Source organism: Chanodichthys erythropterus, chromosome 14 (genome assembly GCF_024489055.1).
Source record: "Chanodichthys erythropterus isolate Z2021 chromosome 14, ASM2448905v1, whole genome shotgun sequence".
NCBI lineage: Eukaryota > Metazoa > Chordata > Actinopteri > Cypriniformes > Xenocyprididae > Chanodichthys > Chanodichthys erythropterus.
The window spans coordinates 15214051-15236197 of NC_090234.1; the positions used below are offsets into that span (position 1 = coordinate 15214051).

At 34.2% G+C, this 22147-nt stretch overlaps 1 protein-coding gene across 1 annotated transcript in view; it reads left to right on the top strand.

Annotated features, from left to right (window-relative positions):
* Positions 1-8410: 8410 nt before the first annotated feature.
* tank (TRAF family member-associated NFKB activator) overlaps positions 8411-22147 on the top strand; it is a 21001-nt gene continuing 7264 nt past the window's right edge. Inside the window, exons 1-7 of the mRNA XM_067409516.1 lie at positions 8411-8560; positions 9997-10212; positions 10317-10428; positions 12596-12702; positions 14112-14179; positions 15274-15392; positions 19128-19507. Coding sequence (XP_067265617.1) covers positions 8534-8560; positions 9997-10212; positions 10317-10428; positions 12596-12702; positions 14112-14179; positions 15274-15392; positions 19128-19507 — 1029 coding nt within the window. The 5' untranslated portion in view covers positions 8411-8533. The remainder of the gene's footprint in view (positions 8561-9996; positions 10213-10316; positions 10429-12595; positions 12703-14111; positions 14180-15273; positions 15393-19127; positions 19508-22147) is intronic.

Consider the following 22147-nt stretch of genomic DNA (forward strand, 5'->3'; position numbering starts at 1 on the left):
TATTCATGCATTGGATTTTTATGTAGTGAGAATATTCATTACATGTAAAATATTTTATATTTATTGTATATTTATATAAATAGTCAGTTATATTTAAACATTATTGAAATATATATATATATTTCTAAATCTGTATATATTTCAAATGTTCATAATTTTATATTAAGCTTTTGTTTTACTTAAATAAAAAAAATAATATATAATTTTGTATTTATTGTACACAGGAACATCTATGAAAGCAGAAACTATTAAATCACATGCAACAAAGGTATATACACTTGTACAAGTCCTACATAATAATAGAGCAGCAGTCAAACAGTCATTCAGACACATTAACATTCATGCAACACAAAGAGAAATACTCCTGCTTCAGAGAGCCGCTCACCTCGCAATTTATCCCAGTACTTCAATGAATTATTCAGGGTGGTGTCTCAGACTGTAGCCGAGGCGTCAGACTCACCTGCTGGAGACTCCTGGACCATTATCAACATGAGCAGATCATTTCTGGGTTTGCAAAGCTGGAAACTTTATATTGTGAATCTCATGGAGAAATAAATAATATTTCAATTATGTCCCCTTTTAACACTATTCTATAACTGTTGTGCAAGTTGTCCGTTTTGAAAAAGAAGCACACTTTAGCATAGGCCTACTTTTAAAAAGGGTACTCATTACTGAAAGTACTTATGTGTAAACTGAATGTAATGTTTTCAGACGCTTAAGTGCATGTTATTTTCAATTTAATGAAAATGCATTGTAGTTTAAATTATATTAAATTCAATTAGTTGAACTTTAGAGTGTATTTTTGACCTACTTAAGTACACCTTTATGTGTAATTTCATATTACTTCTAATGTCTTTGAAATACGGTTAAAAGTGCTGCTGAATGTAGTGACAAGCATTTATTGTAAACTAAAATATACTATGGCAATATGTTATTTGAAACTTGTATGTATTAGTAATGATTTGTAAGGATGAAGTTTAGTCCATTTAAAATATAATAACTTTAAATGTAATATCAACTAACACATTACAGTTTAAATTACTTTATGCTTCAGTATGTTAGACAACACATCAAAATAAGCGTGTACTTCTTTAAAGCAGAACAAACGTGATTTAAAATGTACTTCAAAGTAAAAGCTTTTTTTTTAAAGTTTACTTAAAGGTACAGTAAGTGATTTCTGAGAAACACTGTTAAAATCAACACCCAAACAAGCACACCCCTCCCTTCATGGCTTCGCCCCCAAAATAACAAACAAATAAAGCTATCTCTGCATCTGTTTTCAGGCCTTTCCGCTCTCTAGAAAGCTTTTCCAATATTAACGCGGGTCCTATAGCTTCTTTCCAATTATATTTCTCTGACTTTTTTCTGTTCGGAAATATCTCAACCATCTCTCTTTGTACAAATGTCCCGCTTGCTTGCTGTCTCTCCTCCCCCATCATGAGCGGACTGCTGATTGGCTACAAAAGTGTTGCGGCACTCGGTCTGATCGGTCCAATCTACTTTGTTTTTTCCTCCTATTTACACAGTCAGGACTATGTACAAACACAGTATTTGTTTTAAATATTCACAAAATTCTTTGTTTGGGTGTTGATTTAAATTTTCAACAGCATTTCTCAGAAATCGCTTACTGCACATTTTAGTGTTAAACAGTCTACTATTAAGTGGACATTTTATTTAATTAATATTATATTATCTGCAAGTAGGGTACAGTTTTTTTAAGTGCTGTAAAGATTTGAAGTGCACATTAAGCACACTTCTTTTTTCCACAACGGGTAGTATTTGCTTCAAGAAATGCAGATGTTGTCATTTCTGCAGCACAAAGACTTTGTGTGTTAAAAACTCACAGGCATTTATAGTAACCAGCATCCACACAGGCCGAATTTACCAAAACTGAGAAGTCGTCTATATGCGGGGAATGCATACCTTCAAATAGCAGCCTGCTATGATTTAATCTACTTCCTGTCAGTAAGAGAAGATACTTTAGTGAGATGTCAGTGTGAGATAGGAATGTCGAGCATGTGTGGAGTGTGTGTTGTTTAAACGTTTGGTCTTGAGGCAGCGTCTCGCTATCTGCCGAGGTGGGGCACATTCTTCATCTTCATCTCGTACCTTCTTTGAAAAGTTGCTTGTGTTAGACTGTTCCATTGTTGCTGTCTTAATATAATATAACTATCTAAAAGAATAGCAGAGCCCAAACAATGCAAAGACAGCGTTTTTTCAGATTTATCCACTCTGGGACCCGGTTTCAAAAAATAGCAGTTTCACCTTCCGAAAACGGCGGATACAAAATTTGTGCGTATTCACAAAAACGTGTCTCCGTGTGGAAAGGGCCTAAAAAGAATGATAACAAATGTGTAATCTGGCCCTTTAAATGCTCGTGCTCTTTAAAGCAGGATGGATTCTGATTGGCTGTCAAGGTTTCTATCATTTATCAGCTCGAAAAATCATTCCGAAAGTGATTCCAACGATATCCTTTCTCTGTGCCATTATTGTTATAGTTGTGTGGACTCTTCTATTCTTTTATGGTTTTTATTCTATTCTTTTAGAACTATATCTTTATCATTATCGTTGTGTGAACGGGCCTTAACGATAGGTTAACGGCACAGAGTAACGATATTACTTTCAGAACGATTTTTTGAATAAAAGCTTTGATAGCCAATCCGAATCCATCTTGCTTTAAAGAGCTCGAGCATTTAAAGGGACAGACGACAAAACTGCAGCGCTCATTTCACTCGGCGGCCATCTTTGAAACGCCTCTCGGGTATGTAAGTACAACTCCTATCTATTTGAATAGGGAAACATCAAATTCTCTAAAGATGTGCACCAAGCTTTCGATTAAATTTCATATTTGAAATCACCAATGAAATCTGACAACATCTGTCTCATAAATTTGGTTTCTAAATGTTCGAATCATGACAAAAAACGGTATTTTTCAGGCTGGACCAAGCTAATGCATGCACAGTCCTAAATACGCGTCTTTTGTTCATCATTTCTGAGGCGCGTCTGATTGTTTCTATAGGAACCGGAGCTTCTAACGACGCAGTGACGCGATGACTTTAAAGGCGGGACTTATTCCGCCATATTGCTCGTTGCACTTTCTCCCATTCAAAACAATTCGAGTGACTTGTCTTGTGTTATTTTATAGTCTTTGCTTAGAATAAACAGAACAATATTGTCAGTAGGTGTGGACGCTAATATCGGTTATCTTTATAGTTCTCATTCTTGGTGTGAACGAGCTTTTATGCTACAACTTTCACAGCTCATCAAACACAAAGGAAATCCTCCAAAAGTAGGATAATGTGAACAATGTGTATGGATTTATACTGTAAAAGCTGGTTTTCTCTAATGTAGATTAAGCAGATTTAGTCCCAGACCAAAATAGGATTTTCAACAGTGAATTAATATTGACAGTGTGCTTAAATCCAAGGCCAGGCTCAGGCAAGTTAGTCTCTGGAAAAATTACCCCTTTTCCAGCATCATAGCGCTGCAAATGTAAATGCTTTTCTGTACATGCAAACTAGATCTTGAATTATTTACCAGGTTGTAACTACTTACACGGCAAACACTTGTCTAAACAGTCGCCTTAGGCTGTGCATCTGGCCCTGGGAGAACAGAGACGGGAAATAAACCTGAAAAGCCAATTAATATGCAACAGCCAAAAAGCAAGGCATAAACAAAGCAAAAGAGGTCTGTCTTGCATTCGAGAAAAACACAGCAGCAAAAACCATTCTTTTTATCCATCTGCTGACAGCAGATCTTGAGATCTGTCCACCAGCGTCAGACACACACGTGTGAAGTCATACATTAATGCATGCATTGCGCACACGTCTCATGTGTCGTTAAATACATGCTCTGTCTGTGGTGAGAGAGAGGCTCATCTGAAGAACGCATGGAATGCAGAGTTGCAGCCGGATGTTGCATGACCAGTGACGTGCTGGAAATATTTTACCCTACTAAATGACTGGATCAGTTTCAATAACTGATTGATTTCTAAAAAGGATTTAACTAAAGTTATTACTTTTTTATAGGTTACAATGGTGGTAAATGCCCCTTCGGATGAAAGCATGTTCTCCCAAAACATTAAATAATATATATATATATATATATATATATATATATATATATATATATATATATATATATATACACACCGATCAGGCATAACATTATGACCAAATAGGACAATTATGTCCTAATGTTGTATTGGTCCCACTTTTGCTGCCAAAACAGCCCTGACCCGTCAAGGCATGGAATCCTCTAGACCCCTGAAGGTGTGCTGTGGTATCTGACACAAAGATATTAGCAGCAGATCCTTTAAGTCCTGTAAGTTGTGAGGTGGATCCTCCATGGATCGGACTTGTTTGTTCAGCACATCCCACAGATACTCAATTGGATTGAGATCTGGGGAATTTGGAGGCCAAGTCAACACCTCAAACTCATTGTTGTGCTCCTCAAACCATTCCTGAACCATTTTTTCTTTGTGGCAGGAGCATTATCCTGCTGAAAGAGGCCACATCCACCAGGGAATACCGTTTCCATGAAAGGATGTACATGGTCTCAACAATGCTTAGGTAGGTGGTACGTGTCAAAGTAACATCCACATGGATGGCAGGACCCAAGGTTTCCCAGCAGAACATTGCCCAAAGCGTCACACTGCCTCCGCCGGCTTGCCTTCTTCCCATAGTGCATCCTGGTGCCATGTGTTCCCCAGGTAAGCGACGCAAAAAACGTGATTCATCAGACCAGGCCACCTTCTTCCATTGCTCCGTGGTCCAGTTCTGATGCTCACGTGTCACTGTTGGCTCTTTCGGCGGTGGACAGGGGTCAGGGGTCATACACATGCCCATACGCAACAAACTGAAGCACTGTGTATTCTGACACCTTTCTATCAGAACCAGCATTAACTTCTTGAGCAATTTGAGCTACAGTAGCTCATCTGTTGGATCGGGCCAGTCTTGACCACCCATGACCCTGTCGCCAGTTCACCACTGTTCCTTACTTGAACCTCTTTTGATAGATACTGACCACTGCAGACCAGGAACACCCCACAAGAGCTGCAGTTTTGGAGATGCTCTGATCCAGTCGTCTAGCCATCACAATTTGGCTCTTGTCAAACTCGCTCAAATCCTTACGCTTGCCCATTTTTCCTGCTTCCAGGAAATATTATCTCTTCATGTTATTATTTGTTATATGCTATCGTTTTAATTTTAGTTGAAGTTTTAGTAATTTTGTTGTGTGTGTGTTTCTCATTTTTATTAGGTTTTAGTTTTTTTTTAAGTATAGTTTCATTAATTTTATGTAATTTCTAATTATTTTAGTAGCCTACAGCAAGTTAAACCAAAATATAACCAAATGTTTTATAATATTTCAATTAAAGTTTATTTTATTTCAAGTAAGATCTGTTTTATGGTTTTTGTTTCAGTTTTAGTGATCTATGATCACCCTGTTTGATTCAAAGATGAGTAACGCTTCCATCTAGAGGTCATTTTGTGACATTACATCCAGCCCGCACGGTTTTGTTGACACTCTGAATGGTGAGCTGAAAGTTCAGCAGGCCGGAGAGGTTAAAGTGCAATGAAATTTTTGTTTTTGCATCAGCTAAAATCTGCAATCGAGGTTGAAAGCAACAGTGCTTTCACTATCAGCTCACTTATTCATCAATGAACCAAACAGTTTTTACATAGAGTCGCTTTAAAGGCAACATCTACTAATCAGATGTATTGAAGGTGTAGTTGATGGTGAAGCAGACAGGAAGTGACACTTGTTACTTGAGCCCTTCATTCTGTTTGAGTGACATACGGATGACTTCATGGGGGAATGCCTTACATTCCTCTGCACAAATAGAGAACAGGTCCTGTGACACTCTATGTAGCGTATGGGTTAATCTATATTTAGAAATCATGATTCTGAAGGACATTTCTGTAGAATTGCAAGCACTTTAATGTTGTGACATAAATGTGCTTTCAGATATTTTGATTTTTTTTTTATTTGCCTCCTATACTGACAAACACAAGGAAAAATAAGATAACGTACATTTATTTGTTCTTGAAAAGCTCACTTCCTGACAGGATGATGGTGTCGTTATGACAGTTTTGTTGATTTTACGCAGAATGTTTCAGTACTTTAAAAGAGGGAAAGTTTGATGGTTGATGACGTGTAACATTATAACACATAATACATAAGGTTCAATTGCTACCTGTGTAATATACAGAAAATATGTGTTACAAAGTGCTAATATACAAGGATGGGCATTTAGGCCAAAAGAAAAAGCATCTTCATAATAAAAGAAAGATGACATACAAATAGAATTAAGTCACAGTTTGTGTATCTGGCATCAGATATTCATTGTTAAAGACATTTTTAGACACAAATGTCATACATTTTCTACAGTGACCCTTATATACTTAAATACACAACACATTTTTAAAGATAAAGAAAAAAAGAAAGAAAGAAAAAAAGGCCTACGCTGAAAAAAAAAAAAAAAACATTTTCATGATTTATCACATTTTTTTTCAAATCAACTTAAATAATGAATGTGGTTCAGATAACACAATATTTTGAGTTTCTGTTCTCCTTCATTGTATTAACTCAAATTTTTAATTTCAGTGAACTCAAAATAATCCTTTTCTTACTTTTTTTTAAGTTAAACCAACAATTCTTTTTTTACAGTCCCAGGTGAAAAAATACCATAGTATTTTATAGTAAAATACTATAAACAATACTATATACTATATAGTAAATTAATATTATTTAATGCAGATTTTGGTGAGGTCAAATGTGTGAAAAAATACTATAGTAATTTATAGTAAATACTATAGTGTTTTTGAGCCATACTATAGTAAATTGTAGTATACTGTATATATTATAGTATTTATAACACTTTGTTAATGAATGCTACAGCATAATAAACTGTAATAAATACTGTAGTATACTTTAGTTTTTACTACAGTAAACTGTAGTGTATTTATTGTAGTATAATATACCCTATAGTAGTACAGTATTGGGTAAAGTGGTTTGTTTATATTACTATAGTTGTTAGCAACTATAGAATAACCACAACAAATTAATTCAAGTACTTTACTATAGTATGGTTCAAAAACACTATAATATTCACTATAAATTACTATAGTATTTTTTCACACACCAAAATCTGCATTAAATAATGTTCATTTAGTTTAGTGTGCTCACTGGTATGACCAAAACTGTACATCTGTAACGCCAAAACAACAATAAAAATATATATCAACATGCTATATATTTATAGCCTATATAGTTATAGGATGGGCATTTAGGCCAAAAGAAGAAGCATCTTCATAATAAAAGAAAAATAACAAAAATGACATACAAATAGAATTAAGTCACAGTTTGTGTGTATTTTATGTTTTATTGTGTGTATCTGGCATCAGATATTCATTGTTAAAGACATTTTTAGACACAGATGTCATCCATTTTCTACAGTGACCCTTATATACTTAAATACACAACACATTTTTAAAGAGAGAGAAAGAAAGAAAGAAAGAAAGAAAGAAAGAAAGAAAGAAAGAAAGAAAGAAAGAAAGAAAGAAAGAAAGAAAGAAAGAAAGAAAGAAAGAAGGCCTACACTGAAAAAAATTCATGATTTATCACTTTTTTTTTTCTTCAGATCAACTTAAATAATGAATGTGGTTCAGATAACACAATATTTTGAGTTTCTGTTCGCCTTCATTGTATTAACTCAAATTTTTAATTTCAATGAACTCAAAATTTTAAAGCAACCAGGAAACTTATTTTTTTTTAAGTAAAACCAACAATTCTTGTTTTACAGACCCAGGTGAAAAAATACTATAGTAATTTATAGTAAATACTATGGTGTTTTTGAGCCATACTATAGTAAATTGTAGTATACTGTATATATTATAGTATTTACAACACTTTGTTAATGAATGCTACAGTATACTGTAATATTAACTACTGATAAACTGTAATAAATACTGTAGTATACTTTAGTTTTTACTACAGTAAACTGTAGTGTATTTATTGTAGTATATACCCTATAGTATTGGGTAAAGTGGTTTGTTTATAGTTAGCAACTATAGAATAACCACAACAAATTAATTCAAGTACTTTACTATAATATGGTTCAAAAACACTATAGTATTTACTATTTATTATTTCACACACCAAAATCTGCATTAAATAATATTCATTTCAGTTTAGTGTGCTCACTGGTACGACCAAAACTGTACATCTGTAACGCCAAAACGATAATAAAAATATAAATCAGCATGCTATTGAGTGTTTCAGTAGATCAAACTGGATCCACAAACACTGTGATATTTATAACAGACACACAGGCACAAAAACACACTCGCCGCTGATTGGTGGAGCCTCGGCAGGCGGAAGTCGAAGGCGCTTGGGGATTCCCCGCGAGGGAAGTTCCAGCTCATTGTAAAACATACAAAATGTTCATTTGTACGAAATAGTTCATTTCCTCCCGTTAAACGCGTAAATCTACGTGTGGCACCGTCGCGATGTCCAAACTGCGTTTAAGTGTATGCGTTTGGGCTGTTTTGGAGTGAAGGTAAGACGCCAGTGATGCACACTAATGAGTGCACTTACTTCATTCACTTCAGTGTGTTCAGATATGAGGAGGTTTGATGGGTCGCTTTTGCTTTTAGTTGGTCGAAAACACCTTGTGTTATATTTCTGTTGCTTCACTTGTTTTGTTAACATTGAAAGTGTTTTCTTAGTGTAAAGTTTGGTTTTGGTGAAAAACTATTTTGAAACACATTATTTGTTGTAGTGTTGTAGTGTCTAGGCCGGGGCTAGTTGTCACAAGGGCTGTTTCTTAATAACTCTTTTGAGTTTTGAGGGTTTTTTTTTTTGTTTCAAACACATTGTGAGAACTGTCTTTCAAACTAAAATTGCGATATCATTATGTTTTTTATCTGTTTGTTAACAAGTGAACACAGTAGAAAGCTATAGTCACTAAAGAAACTGAAATGTTGAACTGAGTATTTAACTTAAATGTCACATTAGGGCTGGCTGTCACATGTTTTATATATGGGGAATTTTTACAGTAAATATTGTCCTAAACAAAGGTGTGGCATTTTGCATATTTCCTTTTATATTTCTGCTTTTTCATGAATAATTTTGTGTAAGAAAACCTACAGTAGGTTGATTAATGCCAAGTTCCCATTGTGACAACTTACCCCACATAGCCAGTATGTGTCATGAGCTGTGTTTTTCTTTTTTCCTGTGCAGTAATTGTGAACATTTTCAATAGGTTTCAAATAGGTTTAAATCTATGGCTTTAAAAAAAAAACAAATCTAGCCTGAGAAATATAAAGATCGGACTCCCTATAGACCCAGAAATTAAATTTGTTAAAGTTACACTTTAAATGATTCCTTGTGTGACTTTTATTTCAATCTTTGCCTGTTTGGCAAGACTAAATACTGACATTAAACTGAATCTAATTGAACACAGTGGTATTATTATTATTAATTTGCATGCATGTTTCTTAAAAGTTACAAAAAATGTGTTTAGTCTTCAACACCAGCGAGGTTTGCAATGTGAAATTAAGATAGAAAGGAGGGAAAATACTTCTAAAAGTTGTTAGCAACGATGTTTTGTAATTTAATATGTATAATAAATAATAATATTCATATTGAAGCACTAATGCAGATCAGGGGCCAGTTGCATAAACTTAGTCACTATATTAAGAACTAGTTTGACCAACTTGCAATTAACCAAGGGGTAATCAATGTTATTTTTCCAATTCAAATTACAACAATCTGCCTTTTTATGTAACGGACCACTGTTCAAGAAAAACATTAGTGTCTTAACTTTTAAGACTGGTCTAAGTGGTTTATGCAACTGGCTCCAGGTGCTGGAAAATAAAAGACTTTTGTCAAAGTTTATCACATTCATGTGATGTTGGCAAAATATGAGACATTTTATGTTATTAGTAGCAGTTTGAAAATCTGTGTTGATGAAGCTGGTGTGTGTGTTTTTAGCTGTTACTGACAGGTCCTGTTGCTGATCTCACTCCTCTTGAGTTAAAGAAGGGGTTTGTGTGTGCCTGGGACGAGGGCCCGGGACCACCCGTTCGGAATGTTACTGAAGGCCCCGGAATGGACAGGAACATCAGTGAGCAGCTCAACAAAGCCTTCGAAGCGTACCGTAATGCGTCTATTGAAAAAGAGTTGGCCAGAAAGGAACTTCAGCATAAGGTGCCATTTGTGAACTATCAGTTCCATCAGAAGCGTTTTGTTTTAATCAGTTTGTTTGCGTGAGAGTGGGCAGACACACTAACGCGGACCCATTGCTTTTGCAGACCGAGCAGTATCAACGGCACACTCAGCAGCTGGAGAGACAGATAGAGGAGCAGGCCAAGACCATCTTAAATCTCAAAGCTGAGCTCGGCTCGCTCCGTAAACATGCACCAGGTTAGAAACTATAACAACTGATTCAACTGTCTGTAAATCAACTTAAAAGCATCAGGTGGAAATAGTCAAAAAATGAGCTGTGTACATTTTAATATAATAGTAAGGTCATTAAAACAGTGAAGTAACACAAATGGAAATATAGGAACTATCTGATGTTCGAACTTCTTCAAAATCGCAACCCTTTGTTTAGATTCACCAGGCAGTGAAGTTTATGAGGTGCATTTTTAAAAAATTATTTATAATTAAATGTTTATTCATTAACGAAATTTGTATTTGGACACAGTTTATTTGCGTTTAACCAGAAGCATTTAGATCATATAGTTTTTATTAGTAAATTCACATTTTTGACTGATAGTGTACATTGTGCAAATACAAATTATGAGAAAATATTGTGTATATAATAAATTTATAAGTGAATATTTATATATAAAAAAAAATATAATGCATTTATAATAGGGATGCACGATATATCGGCCACCAAATCAGTATCGGCCGATATATTTTAATTTTTAATGTTATCGTTATCGACCTGATAAGAAAATTTGGCCGATATATTAAAGCCGATAAATAATGGATTATTTCCTTAAGCTGAGACACTTCAGATGCGCACTGTCCACCATTATTGTTTTGAATTGCTTGAAATATGATTGAAATCACTTCAAAAAGAAAAATACAGTTAAGTTCAACATGTGCAGTGCAAGTCTGTCATATAGAAAACATAATATTATAATGAGAACATTATAATTGTGTGCTTGGGACATGGCTTTTAATGGTGAGACTTTTTTTGTAATCAGGCTCTCAAAAATTATATAAACATTTTGATTTAGATTTATTGGCCAATATATCGGTTATCGGCTTTCAAACATAAAGAATTATTGTATCAGCTAAATTTTCATATTGGTGCATCCTAAATTTTTAAGAATCAATTTCTAAGGATCACTCTTTATATGGAATATAAATCTATAAAATACGTTTCAATGTGGAGCAATAAAATTTGGTTTTGTATTACATCCTCTGATTTAAAGAATTAAGAATCAAGAAAATATTATGTTCAATATAAGATGAAAAATGTTTAGAAATCAATCCTACTAATTAGGGATGCACTGATATGAAAATTTGGCCGATACCGATAACCGATAATTCTTTATATTTGAAAACCGATATATTGGCCGATAAATCTAAATACAAATTTTTATATAATTTTTGAGAGACTGATTACAAAAACAAAAGTCTCACCATTAAAAGCCATGTCCCAAATGCACGATTATAATGTTCTCATTATAATTTTATGTAGTCTGCATGACAGACTTGCACTGCACATGTTGAACTTAACCGTATTTTTCTTTTTGAAGTGATTTCAATCATATTTCAAGCAATTCAAAACCATCATAGTGAACAGTGCACATCTGAAGTGTCTCAGCTGAAGGAAATAATCCTTTATTTATCGGCTTTAATAAATCGGCTAAATTTTCTTATCGGGATGATAACGATAACATTAAAAATGAACATACATTGGCCGATACCAATATTATGGCCGATATGTCGTACATCCCTATTATAAATGCATTATATATATATATATATATTTTTTTTTTTTTATAAATATTCACTTATAAATGTATTATATACATTATATTTTCTCATAGTGTACATTGTGCAAATACAAATTATCAGTCAAAAATGTGAATTTACTAATAAAAAACTATTTGATCTAAATACTTCTAGTTAAACGCAAATAAATTGTGTCCAAATACTAATTTCTTTAATGAATAAACATTTAATTATAAATAATTTTTTAAAAATCGTGCATCCGTGCTACTCATGTCTTTTCCGTATTCATATGTTGTAAAAAAAAAAAATTCTTTGCATACGCTATATAAACCAAAACAGCTATCTGTAAGACTATAAATATACTTCAAAAGCATCAGACAGTTTAACAAACTGCATTATGCCCATGAAAATCTATATAAGCTCAATTATAGCATTATTATTACAACTTCAAATATAATTTAACACAATTTTATGCACATACTAGATCATCATGCTCAGTATGAGAGTGTTATTTTAGCATGTTACCAGTCACATGCACACTTTGATTTGATGACTACTCTTGTTATTGTTGATGAGTTTGATTGTGATACCGTGGCCCTGTTTTTTTTTTCTTCAGAGGAGGTCTGTGAGCCTGCGTACAGAAAACAGGAAGTAGAAACCTTGTCACCTAGCGATCATCGCTCTGACAACCCGTCCAGTTCCCACAGGACTAACCATTTCCTGGTGGGTGTTTTCTCTTAATGTCCATATAAAGGGATGTGACTCTGGCCTATGATCGATTTCAGAGTTTTGCATTTCCCCTCGTGACTTGCAACACTTTGTCCAAACACAAGGATATGCACCATGTAGTTTTTTCCAGTTATTGTGCAAATGCACATTTGCTTGTGATGTAATTGTTCTGAAAGGACTTCTCTGACCATGACCCCAGACCTTCCAGCCTTTATATTGTGTTATCATTGTTAACCGCCTGTAAGCACAGACAAACCTAATAGCTGAGTTTGCAGTGCTTTGCTAGTTATCCACAGTTCACTCGAGGGTTAAGTTGTGAGAAATGTGTGAAAAAGATGTAGTTCTCTCTCTTCACAGTTTGATATCATTTTTCATCGCTATCTGTCCATAGTGAGAATGTTTCTCTAATTGAATCCAGTGTGATAATTCTTCTCAATTGTTTTAATCGCACACACATTTTAACCCACAGGGGGCACTAGAGCATAACGCTTTCTTGTGCTCGACCAGATCTCTAACCAGTGTAGCAGAGGCAACGAGAATTGAGTTCTCTCTTAGGAAAGGAGGTGTCACTTTTTGTAGATGACTGTTACTGAAAGATATAGACATAACGGTTTGAAATGGCCACTTTCTCCTTTTCCTGAACTTAATCTTCGGTAGATAATGGCCTCCATTCAAGATCTGTAGTGGGCTGAACCTGTAAATGCAACAAAGTATGTTATTCTATAGCAAATTCACTCAAAGGTGCCATCATTAAGGAAGTAGGTGCTTTTTTTTGTGAAATTGTGCAGACTTTTGAGCTTTTTAATGGACTTTTTAAAGTATTTTCTGCTGAGTGAATCATACGAAACCTCTTTAGATTCAGACATTATTTTCACAACAATTAAGCACATCTAGCTCCGCTCCAGTTCTCATTACTGTAATGAGAAAAAAAAATCACTTTTAATGAATTATTAAACATTAATATAAGAATTTGTTGTACTGCCTTAAATTGGTGCTTATTTAAATTGTGTGTGTGTATATATATATATATATATATATATATATATATATATATATATATATATATATATATATATATATATATATATATATATATATATATATATATATATGTGTATATATGATAAAAATGCATTATAAAAATGAGAAATGTGTAATAAAACTTGTACATTGTGAAATGTCACAATAGAAAAATCTTTATTTTGGGAATTTATATTTTATATATATATATTTTAATGTAGATATGTTTTAGTTTGATTCATCCAGCGAAGCTTTATAGCTTTTAGTACTACATCTTGTTCATGCATTTAGAGAGAAAAATGTGAAATAAATATTTGATCATTTTGATTTTATGTGCTGACATACTGTAGCCATATATTTGTTTTCTGTTTGTTTTTGTGCAGATAAACGAACCCACAGAGTATTCTGGGATTCTTCCTCGTACAAAATCTGCTCCCTGCGCAATGAAGAGGTAGATGAATCATATCACTTTAAAAAATACTTAAATTTTAATGAAGGATTTTACACTTCAGTCCCATGGGCGCCCAGACTAAAGGTTTAAACTTGAACTAAAACAACTGATTAACAACTCTGTTAAGTTTGTTTATTGGAATTAGCAGGTCAGTATTGTTCTTGCAGAATATATCTTGTATAACATCTGAATAACATTCAAACTGAAATGAAATATTAATGCAGTTCAGTTTGGATGGAAGGGGAGGTGAACATGTCTATATATACTTAAATGTCATGTTGTGTGAAATTCAGAAGTGGGGAGGTTAAACTTTATGGTTTATGGCTTTTTTGGTTTAACTTTAAGTTAACTAGGGCTTATGGGAGAAAATGTAACCAAAAGTAAAAAGTATGGCCCAGATATTTCAAATATGGTGGTTAAATGCTGCCGTGATGAACACCATATGATGGATTGGGTAATACAGTGTTCCAGCTGTTTATACCATATAGAAATGGCTGTAATGTACAGCACCTATAGAAACCAGCAATTAACTTTATATTTCATGTCAGGACTAGATATTCTATTGGAAAGATGGGACTTAATTTTAAATGAAATATTGTGTTCTTTACCTTTTTATAAGGCACTCAAGGCTTTTATATGTTATGTTTTTATTTATATCTTTATTTATATAGTTAGGTATTGAAGTTATTTTCTTAGTTTTTTTTTATTGATTTCCTTAGTTTAGTTATTTAAAACAAGTTACTTAATTACCTAGTTTAGTTAGTTCAATTATTAACTTAATTAGTTTTGTTAGTTCATTTATTTACTTTAGTTATTTACAAGTCACTTAAATACTTAGTTTAGTTATTTACATAGTTTGGTTATTTACTCATATTTGGTTTTGTATTTATATAAAGTTTTTTTTATACCATATATATTTAAATGAAGTGTTTAAATGTGTTTCCAAAAAGTTTCTTTTAAAGTTTTTCCCTAGTGAATTGTAACTGGAAAAAGTTATTTGTTTTTCTAATCTTAACGCTGGTTTTGTGTTTTATTAGCATTATTATTTTGAAAGACCCCAGCAGACTTTTGACTTCTCTTTCTCTTTCGATTAGTGAGAATTTTCTGGACACTTGGCAGGAAATCCAGGGGACTTTCCAGAGGATTCAGACTCTAACCAGAAGGCAGAAAGATCACCTGAAGAGAATACACAAAGGAAACGAGACCTCTAATGGTAAAATCATTTTTTAGAACCTAATTTGAAATTTCTGACTAATATCCTTTATTAAATTATAGCTGTTATACCACCTCACCCAAGTGCGTTTCTTTTCATTCTAATTAAATTAGGTAAAATAAAAACGGCAGAGTTACAATTACTTTAGAAATGTCACAACAAATGAGTAATTATATAGCTAGTAGTGTAATGCAGCATACTAGTAATTATACATTTCATTGTTTGTTCTTTCATGCAATTAAAAGCAGAAATACTCGACGCAATGCCACGGTGTAAGGGCTTTTTGCTCCAATGACCTCTGACCTCCACACAGCATTAAAATAGACTGAGCAGATGAGCGTGTTCAATTATCACTTTGATAAATGTTGTTTTGAAGCAGCACACTGTTACACAATTACGTGTCCTCTGTGAAATCACTTGGAAAACAATACGCCAGTGAGATGTATTTTTGGACGTGGTTGCATGATGGAAAGCGTGCAGAAAGGACGGTGTGTTTTTGCCCCATGGAACTTCCATACGTATTAAACGCGATTAGGAGCGTTTGCTAAGGCAAGGATTACTAATAGCTGATACTATTGCTCATACTCATGGTTAGGGCTTCTGGAAAACCGTACTGTAAATATATCAGTATTTGTCATGTAGTAAAAAACACCTTTAAGGACCACATAGCTACATCTTGGCAATCACTGGTGTTGTATAATTCTGGTTTTAAAAATGCACAGTCCTTTTTTTTCACATCACAGACTAGTACAAATAACAGTAGATTTATTGGCATCGCTGTGGATATGTAATTGTTTAGGGATTATGGAAATAATAATCACCAATCATTTGAAAATAATATATACTTTTATTTCAAGATTATAGGAATAGCTCACCCAGCAAAATCAGTGAATAACAGCTTAAAATATGACCGTAGAAGAGTTTGCACAAATCACATCATATAATATCATACTGTTTTGATACTTTTGTGGTGCTTTTTATCCTTTTTGGGGTATAAATCAGCACTTTTGTTTATGGAAAAGAGCAGCTCAGACATCCTGCCTAACATTTTCTTTCGTTTCACTAAAGAACAGAAATCAAAATCTTAAAATAGTAGTCATAAATAATAATAATAGTAATAAAATGCGATGCACAATACATTGGCCACAATATCGGTATCGGTATGTTAATTTTTAATGTTATCGTTATCGGCCTGATAAGAATATTTGGCCGATGTATTAAAAGCCGATAAATAATGGATTATTTCCGTCAGATGAGACACCTCAGATGCACGTAGTCCGCCATTATTGTTTTGAAATATGATTGAAATCACTTCAAAAAGGAAAATACAGTTAAGTGCAACATGCAGTGCAAGTCTGTCATATAAGCTACATAATATTATAATGAGAACATTATAATTGTTTGTTTAGGACATGGTAAGACTTTTGTTTTTATAATCAGGCTCTCAAAAATTATTTAGATTTATCGGCCAATATATCGGTTATCGGCTTTCAAATAGAAAGAATTATCGTTTTCGGCCAAAATTTTCATATCAGTGCATCCCTATAATAATAATATACTACTTTATCTTACAGTGATCTCAGACTTGCTGCCTTTTTTCATAAATGTATCCATCATTTATGAGGAAGTTAAATTATGGATGTCAGTAACTGAATCTGAGCCATGCTTTGATGATTATGATTTCATAATGTTACATTACTAGCCATCTCAGTGTGATCACAGATTTTGATCAGGACACATTGGAGGTGAATTTGTACTCTGTAGTTGATTTTAATTGCTCTTGCAGCGGCAGCGGCTGACGCAGTTGTTATGGTAGAGCAATTCTCACTGCATTGTTTGGTGCTAAAATTGACAGAGTTCCTCATTAATAGTCAGCGTTGCATGGTGTGCATATCACTGCTGTGCTTTCTTTGCATTTGCATACTAATGTCCTCATATCTATATGACCGAGAGAGAGAAAAATGCTCGGTTCAGAGCTGTTCCTTGATGCTAAAGCACAATCAGTTTATCTTGATCTGGTTCTAACTGCAGGGAAAGTTTGAGACTTTTCTCCACCATTTATATGAGGCCTGTCTGTGTCCATTTGTGTTCCTCTTAAAGGGGTGGTTGATTATGATTTTAACAACATCTGGAAAGTTACGACGCTCAAAGAGTTGTTGTAGTAGAGTGTTGTTGTCATGCCGTCATTTTACGCCGGACTGCTTCACAAACGAGGGTCAATTCAACACAAAAGATGAACATGACGACACATGCTAGAGGATGAGTTGAATCAACTCCACAGCAACTACATCAATTTATCCACTAACCATTCAGAAACGTCTAAAAGTTGTAACTTCTTCCTGAGTCTCTCCATCAGTGTCGACTCCGGTTTGAACAATGTAAGGCTGAACACCGTTACTGACAATCCTCATTTTGGCTGCGTGAGATTCTCCAGCTTTGTTGTTGTTGAGCTGTTAAAGCTCCGCCCTCTTCTGGAAAGGGGGCGGCATCAACAGCTCATTTGCATTTTTTTTGCTCACACCCAAAAAGGGGCAAATTTGACAAGCTATAATAAAGGATCTGTGGGGTATTTTGAGCTGAAACTTCACACACACATTTTATGTATTTAGCAAACACTTCCATGCAAAATGACTTACCTTTACGGCTTGTGATGCTCAAAAAGTGTTGCTTGTGTAAGTGAGCTTAAAGCAATCACTTTTGATTGTAATGTCTTGTTTTATTGTACCAGACACTTGTTTTTGATGCTGGAAATACCTGATAACACATTTACCACAAGTATTGATTATTTCACAAGATTTGATGCCACTTTCCTGAAAAACGTTGACAAATGCAACGATTACTTCTTTTAATACATTTACATATATGCATTGAGCAAATGCTTTTATCCAGAACTTATAAAAAGGCACTTATCACAATAGGAATTATGATGTGTAAATGTGAGTTACATTCTACAGCATGCCCTTTTATTTCATAAGATAAACATTTTGTTAATATTAATGCATTAGCTAAAATGAACTAATAATGAGCAATATATTTTTCTTTAATTCTTTCTGGGCTCTACTAGAATATATTTCCATGCTTGAATGTTCAAAAAACACATTGTTTTTTTACATATTTTACACTGTTGCAGCTCCTCTCTTCCCAGTCTGTCAGTAACACTCTGTTTAGTTTCTCTCTGTGAAGCTCCTCCTTCTGAAAAGCACAGTGTGCTCTGATTGGTCGGCTGGATCAATGTGTTGTGCAAGCATGTAGAGCGTGTTTGAGAAATGTCCCACCCCTTACCATAACCGCCAGTTTCGACACACTATTAACTAACTCAACCAGGCCCCGCCCCTTTATTTTGCATATGCCTTGGGCGGGAATTATTTAAATGAGGAATATTGTGACGTGTTCGTACCCGGAAGAAAACTCAAGACTGCAATGGAGGCGTTTCAGGGAGTTCAGAAACACTGACACTGATATAGAGAAGAACTTTTTCATGTTCAAACAGCAACATTACAAGCTAAAGAAAGTTGGAACATTGAAAAAAGCATCATAGGACCCCTTTAATAAAAATACAATTGTTTATTGTTTGTTCATGTTAGTTTAAAGGGCATTTACTAATGTTAAAAGATAGAAGTTTTGATTTTAAAAATGTGTTCATCAACCAAATATGTTACCATATTTTTCATGATACGAGCACTGGTGTTGGACAAACACATATGAATTTTTTGTTGATTTCCTATCTGACTCCAGTGCAGTTTTCCATGCCCATCCAGTGCACCGAAGACACGGCAGAACAAGCCGAGGTGCCCTTTTCCTCAGCGCTAAGGCCAGAGGTCAGCGAATCTTCGACCTCCGCGTCCCTCGCATCACGCGGCGCCGTTCCAGACGACGCCATTTTCGATTCCCTAAGAGGCCTGAGTGTGAAGTTTCCCCCAAACACAGACGACGAGTACGACTTTCTCAACAGTACACCGGATAAACGGGTGGACCTGCCTCTGCACAGGCTGGACATGGGAGACCAAATGCACACAATGAGGGAGGAGTCTTATTCGTCATACTCCGCCCCCTCTTCGTCAGCTCACACATCTGCATCTTCTGCGTCGCACGAAAATGTACGAGGACCCCAACAGGTAAGATGGATTTCAACCATCACAGCTTTAATTATGTAGTGGAGGGGGAGGGGCTAACAGACTGCATAAAATACATACACTACGCGGTTGAGTACATAGTGTATAAGTGTATAGTGCGACATTTGGGACAAACTTAAGTGATGTGATCGACACACAACCCGTCTGCTTAAGAAAACATTTATAATAGCAGTCGTTTTTTAAGATTATTCACAACCCAGTCAGGTTAAATTCAGAAACACTACATTGGATTTGGCTAATGTCGCTCAAAAAAAGATGATTTTTATGGCATTAAAGTATTCTGTTCCAAAATGTAGTGAGCTGCCTTCATGTCTACTGCCTACATAGGCAGTAACTTAATGCCAATGCAAAGAAGTGACTCATTCAGAATGCTCTTTATGTGAAGTTAATCCACGTGCCATACAAAATAGCATTTCTTATGGGAAGTGCACAGGAGACTATTGCTTACAACAGAGTTTGAGGTCAGCTTTCTAATCTAAGAATTTAGTTCATTAGCATAGAAATACACAGAATTTTTATTTAGAATGTATTTCATTCAGTAGGTATTGTTTTAATCGCATTTCTCTTGACTTAGAACCCTTGAAAAGGTTTTTTATCAAGTTAATCCAAATTAAGTTTTAGGAAAAATTTCTCAAAACTCAAGTATGGTTTTCACTATTAAAATAGATAGTTTACACTTTAGATATTCTGCACCTACATGTCAACTAACTCTCATTAGAGTATTAATTGAGTATTAGTAGACTGTTAGGTGTAGGATTAGGGTTAGTAGAATAAGTTCACATGTACTTGCAAAGTTACCTATCGTTAGTAGAACGTCTAAGTGGACCATCGAAATAAAGTGTAACCTAAAAAAAACTTAATTTCAGCTGTTTGCTAAGGCAACATTTCTCATTTTAGTTTAGTTGAACTTGAAGTACTAATAACTAAAACTAATTAAAAAAAATTAAAACATGTAATAAAAAATAATAAAATGTCAAAATCACAAAACAAAATGACTAAAACTTTAACTAAAATTAAAGTGAAAACAAAATATAAAAAGTTAAAATCTTAACAAAACCTAAAGTGATACTAAACTATAACACAGAAACATTGATTGACTTGTACTGAGCTCATCGCAATGCATTTTTGGATTGTCTGCAAAGAATACATGCAGTGCTGCCTGCAATACAACAGTGCATGAATAAAGATGACTGATAACACATTTTACCAAAGCATAGTCTTTGTGCTTCAGAATCAGACACGTCCTCTGCAGTCGGCACTGGACCGGTGAAATCTTTCCCTCGTAACAGTGTACGAGCACTGAAGGACTCGTGCAACAGGAAGTGGTTTAGATCTGAAAGTTTACTTGGAAAATCCTTTGGTCATTGTTTTTTAGGAAAAACTCCAGCTTTCCATTTCGATCTGGAAAAAAAAAAAACTATTTGTTTTCAGTTTTTGTTCCTTGAATCATTTCTGATCTCTGCATAGAAAGTAATGTAATATGTCACCAATTAGTTTGGTTACTTTTTGATCAGCATTCATGTCAGTAGTGTGTCTGTGATGCCTGAAAATGCTGCTTATGTAGCCAGCTCCCTAAGTATTAACATAAAACCATAATGTCTTAATCACATAAATGTCTTTGCTAACTCATGTGTTAAACACTTTTTCTAAAGCCTGATATCAAAAACATAATGTAAGTATGAGGTTGCTTTTTTGCATCAAAAATAATGCATTAATATTCCAATAATAGTAATTGCTTCACTTAATAAAAATACAAATGCATAGGTAGCATTTTAAGTCACCATTTAAGGTGCTTTAAAAGCAAAGACTAAGGTACAGCTAAGCAGCATGATTATGATGCCTGTTAGAATAACCTATTTTCCAGCAATGCATGTATTCTAGAGATGGCAATTGTGATGAGCATTGTGTAAATGCATTAAATGCATTTCATTCAAAACCTGACGTGTTGATAAAAATGACTTCAATCTACTTTAATCTATTTTTGTGTGCTACTGAAGGGTGATTCTAGGATTTCAAAATTAGGGGGTGCTCAGCCCCCAATGAAGGTTTGATTAAAAAAAAATAATTTTAATAAAATAAAATAATAAAATATTGTTTGTATACTAGGGTAGGCATGAACAATACAGGTTCTACACTACCCTGAATAATGAATTCATTCCTAATCATTTTAAGTAACCAGCTAATATTCATTAATATTCATTAAGAATATAGAAACACTTTATATTACTATAATTGTCTAGATTGGCAATATGTGTGAAAAATGTAATGTTTTAAACACTGTTAGGATTTAACTCTACATTTGTGCAGTAAAATTAACTTTAAAGAAGATCTACATTTATCATTTTCATTCATGGTGATAACATGGAAAATGCGCCATGCTTTAGCAGGGATTTCTGTCACCTGCTGGAAAACAAACACTTTTAACATGAAATTACCACTATAACCAGTAGATGGCAGCAGAGGACCACTCATTAGCTCATTTGCCATTTCCTCTCCCTTTTATAGTTCTTTTCTTTTGGATTTATTATAAAATTAATATTATAACAAATTTTAGCAATTTTATTGGACTAAAGTATGAAGTCTAGAAAGAGTAGGAAAATTCTCATGCCATTTAGATGAAAC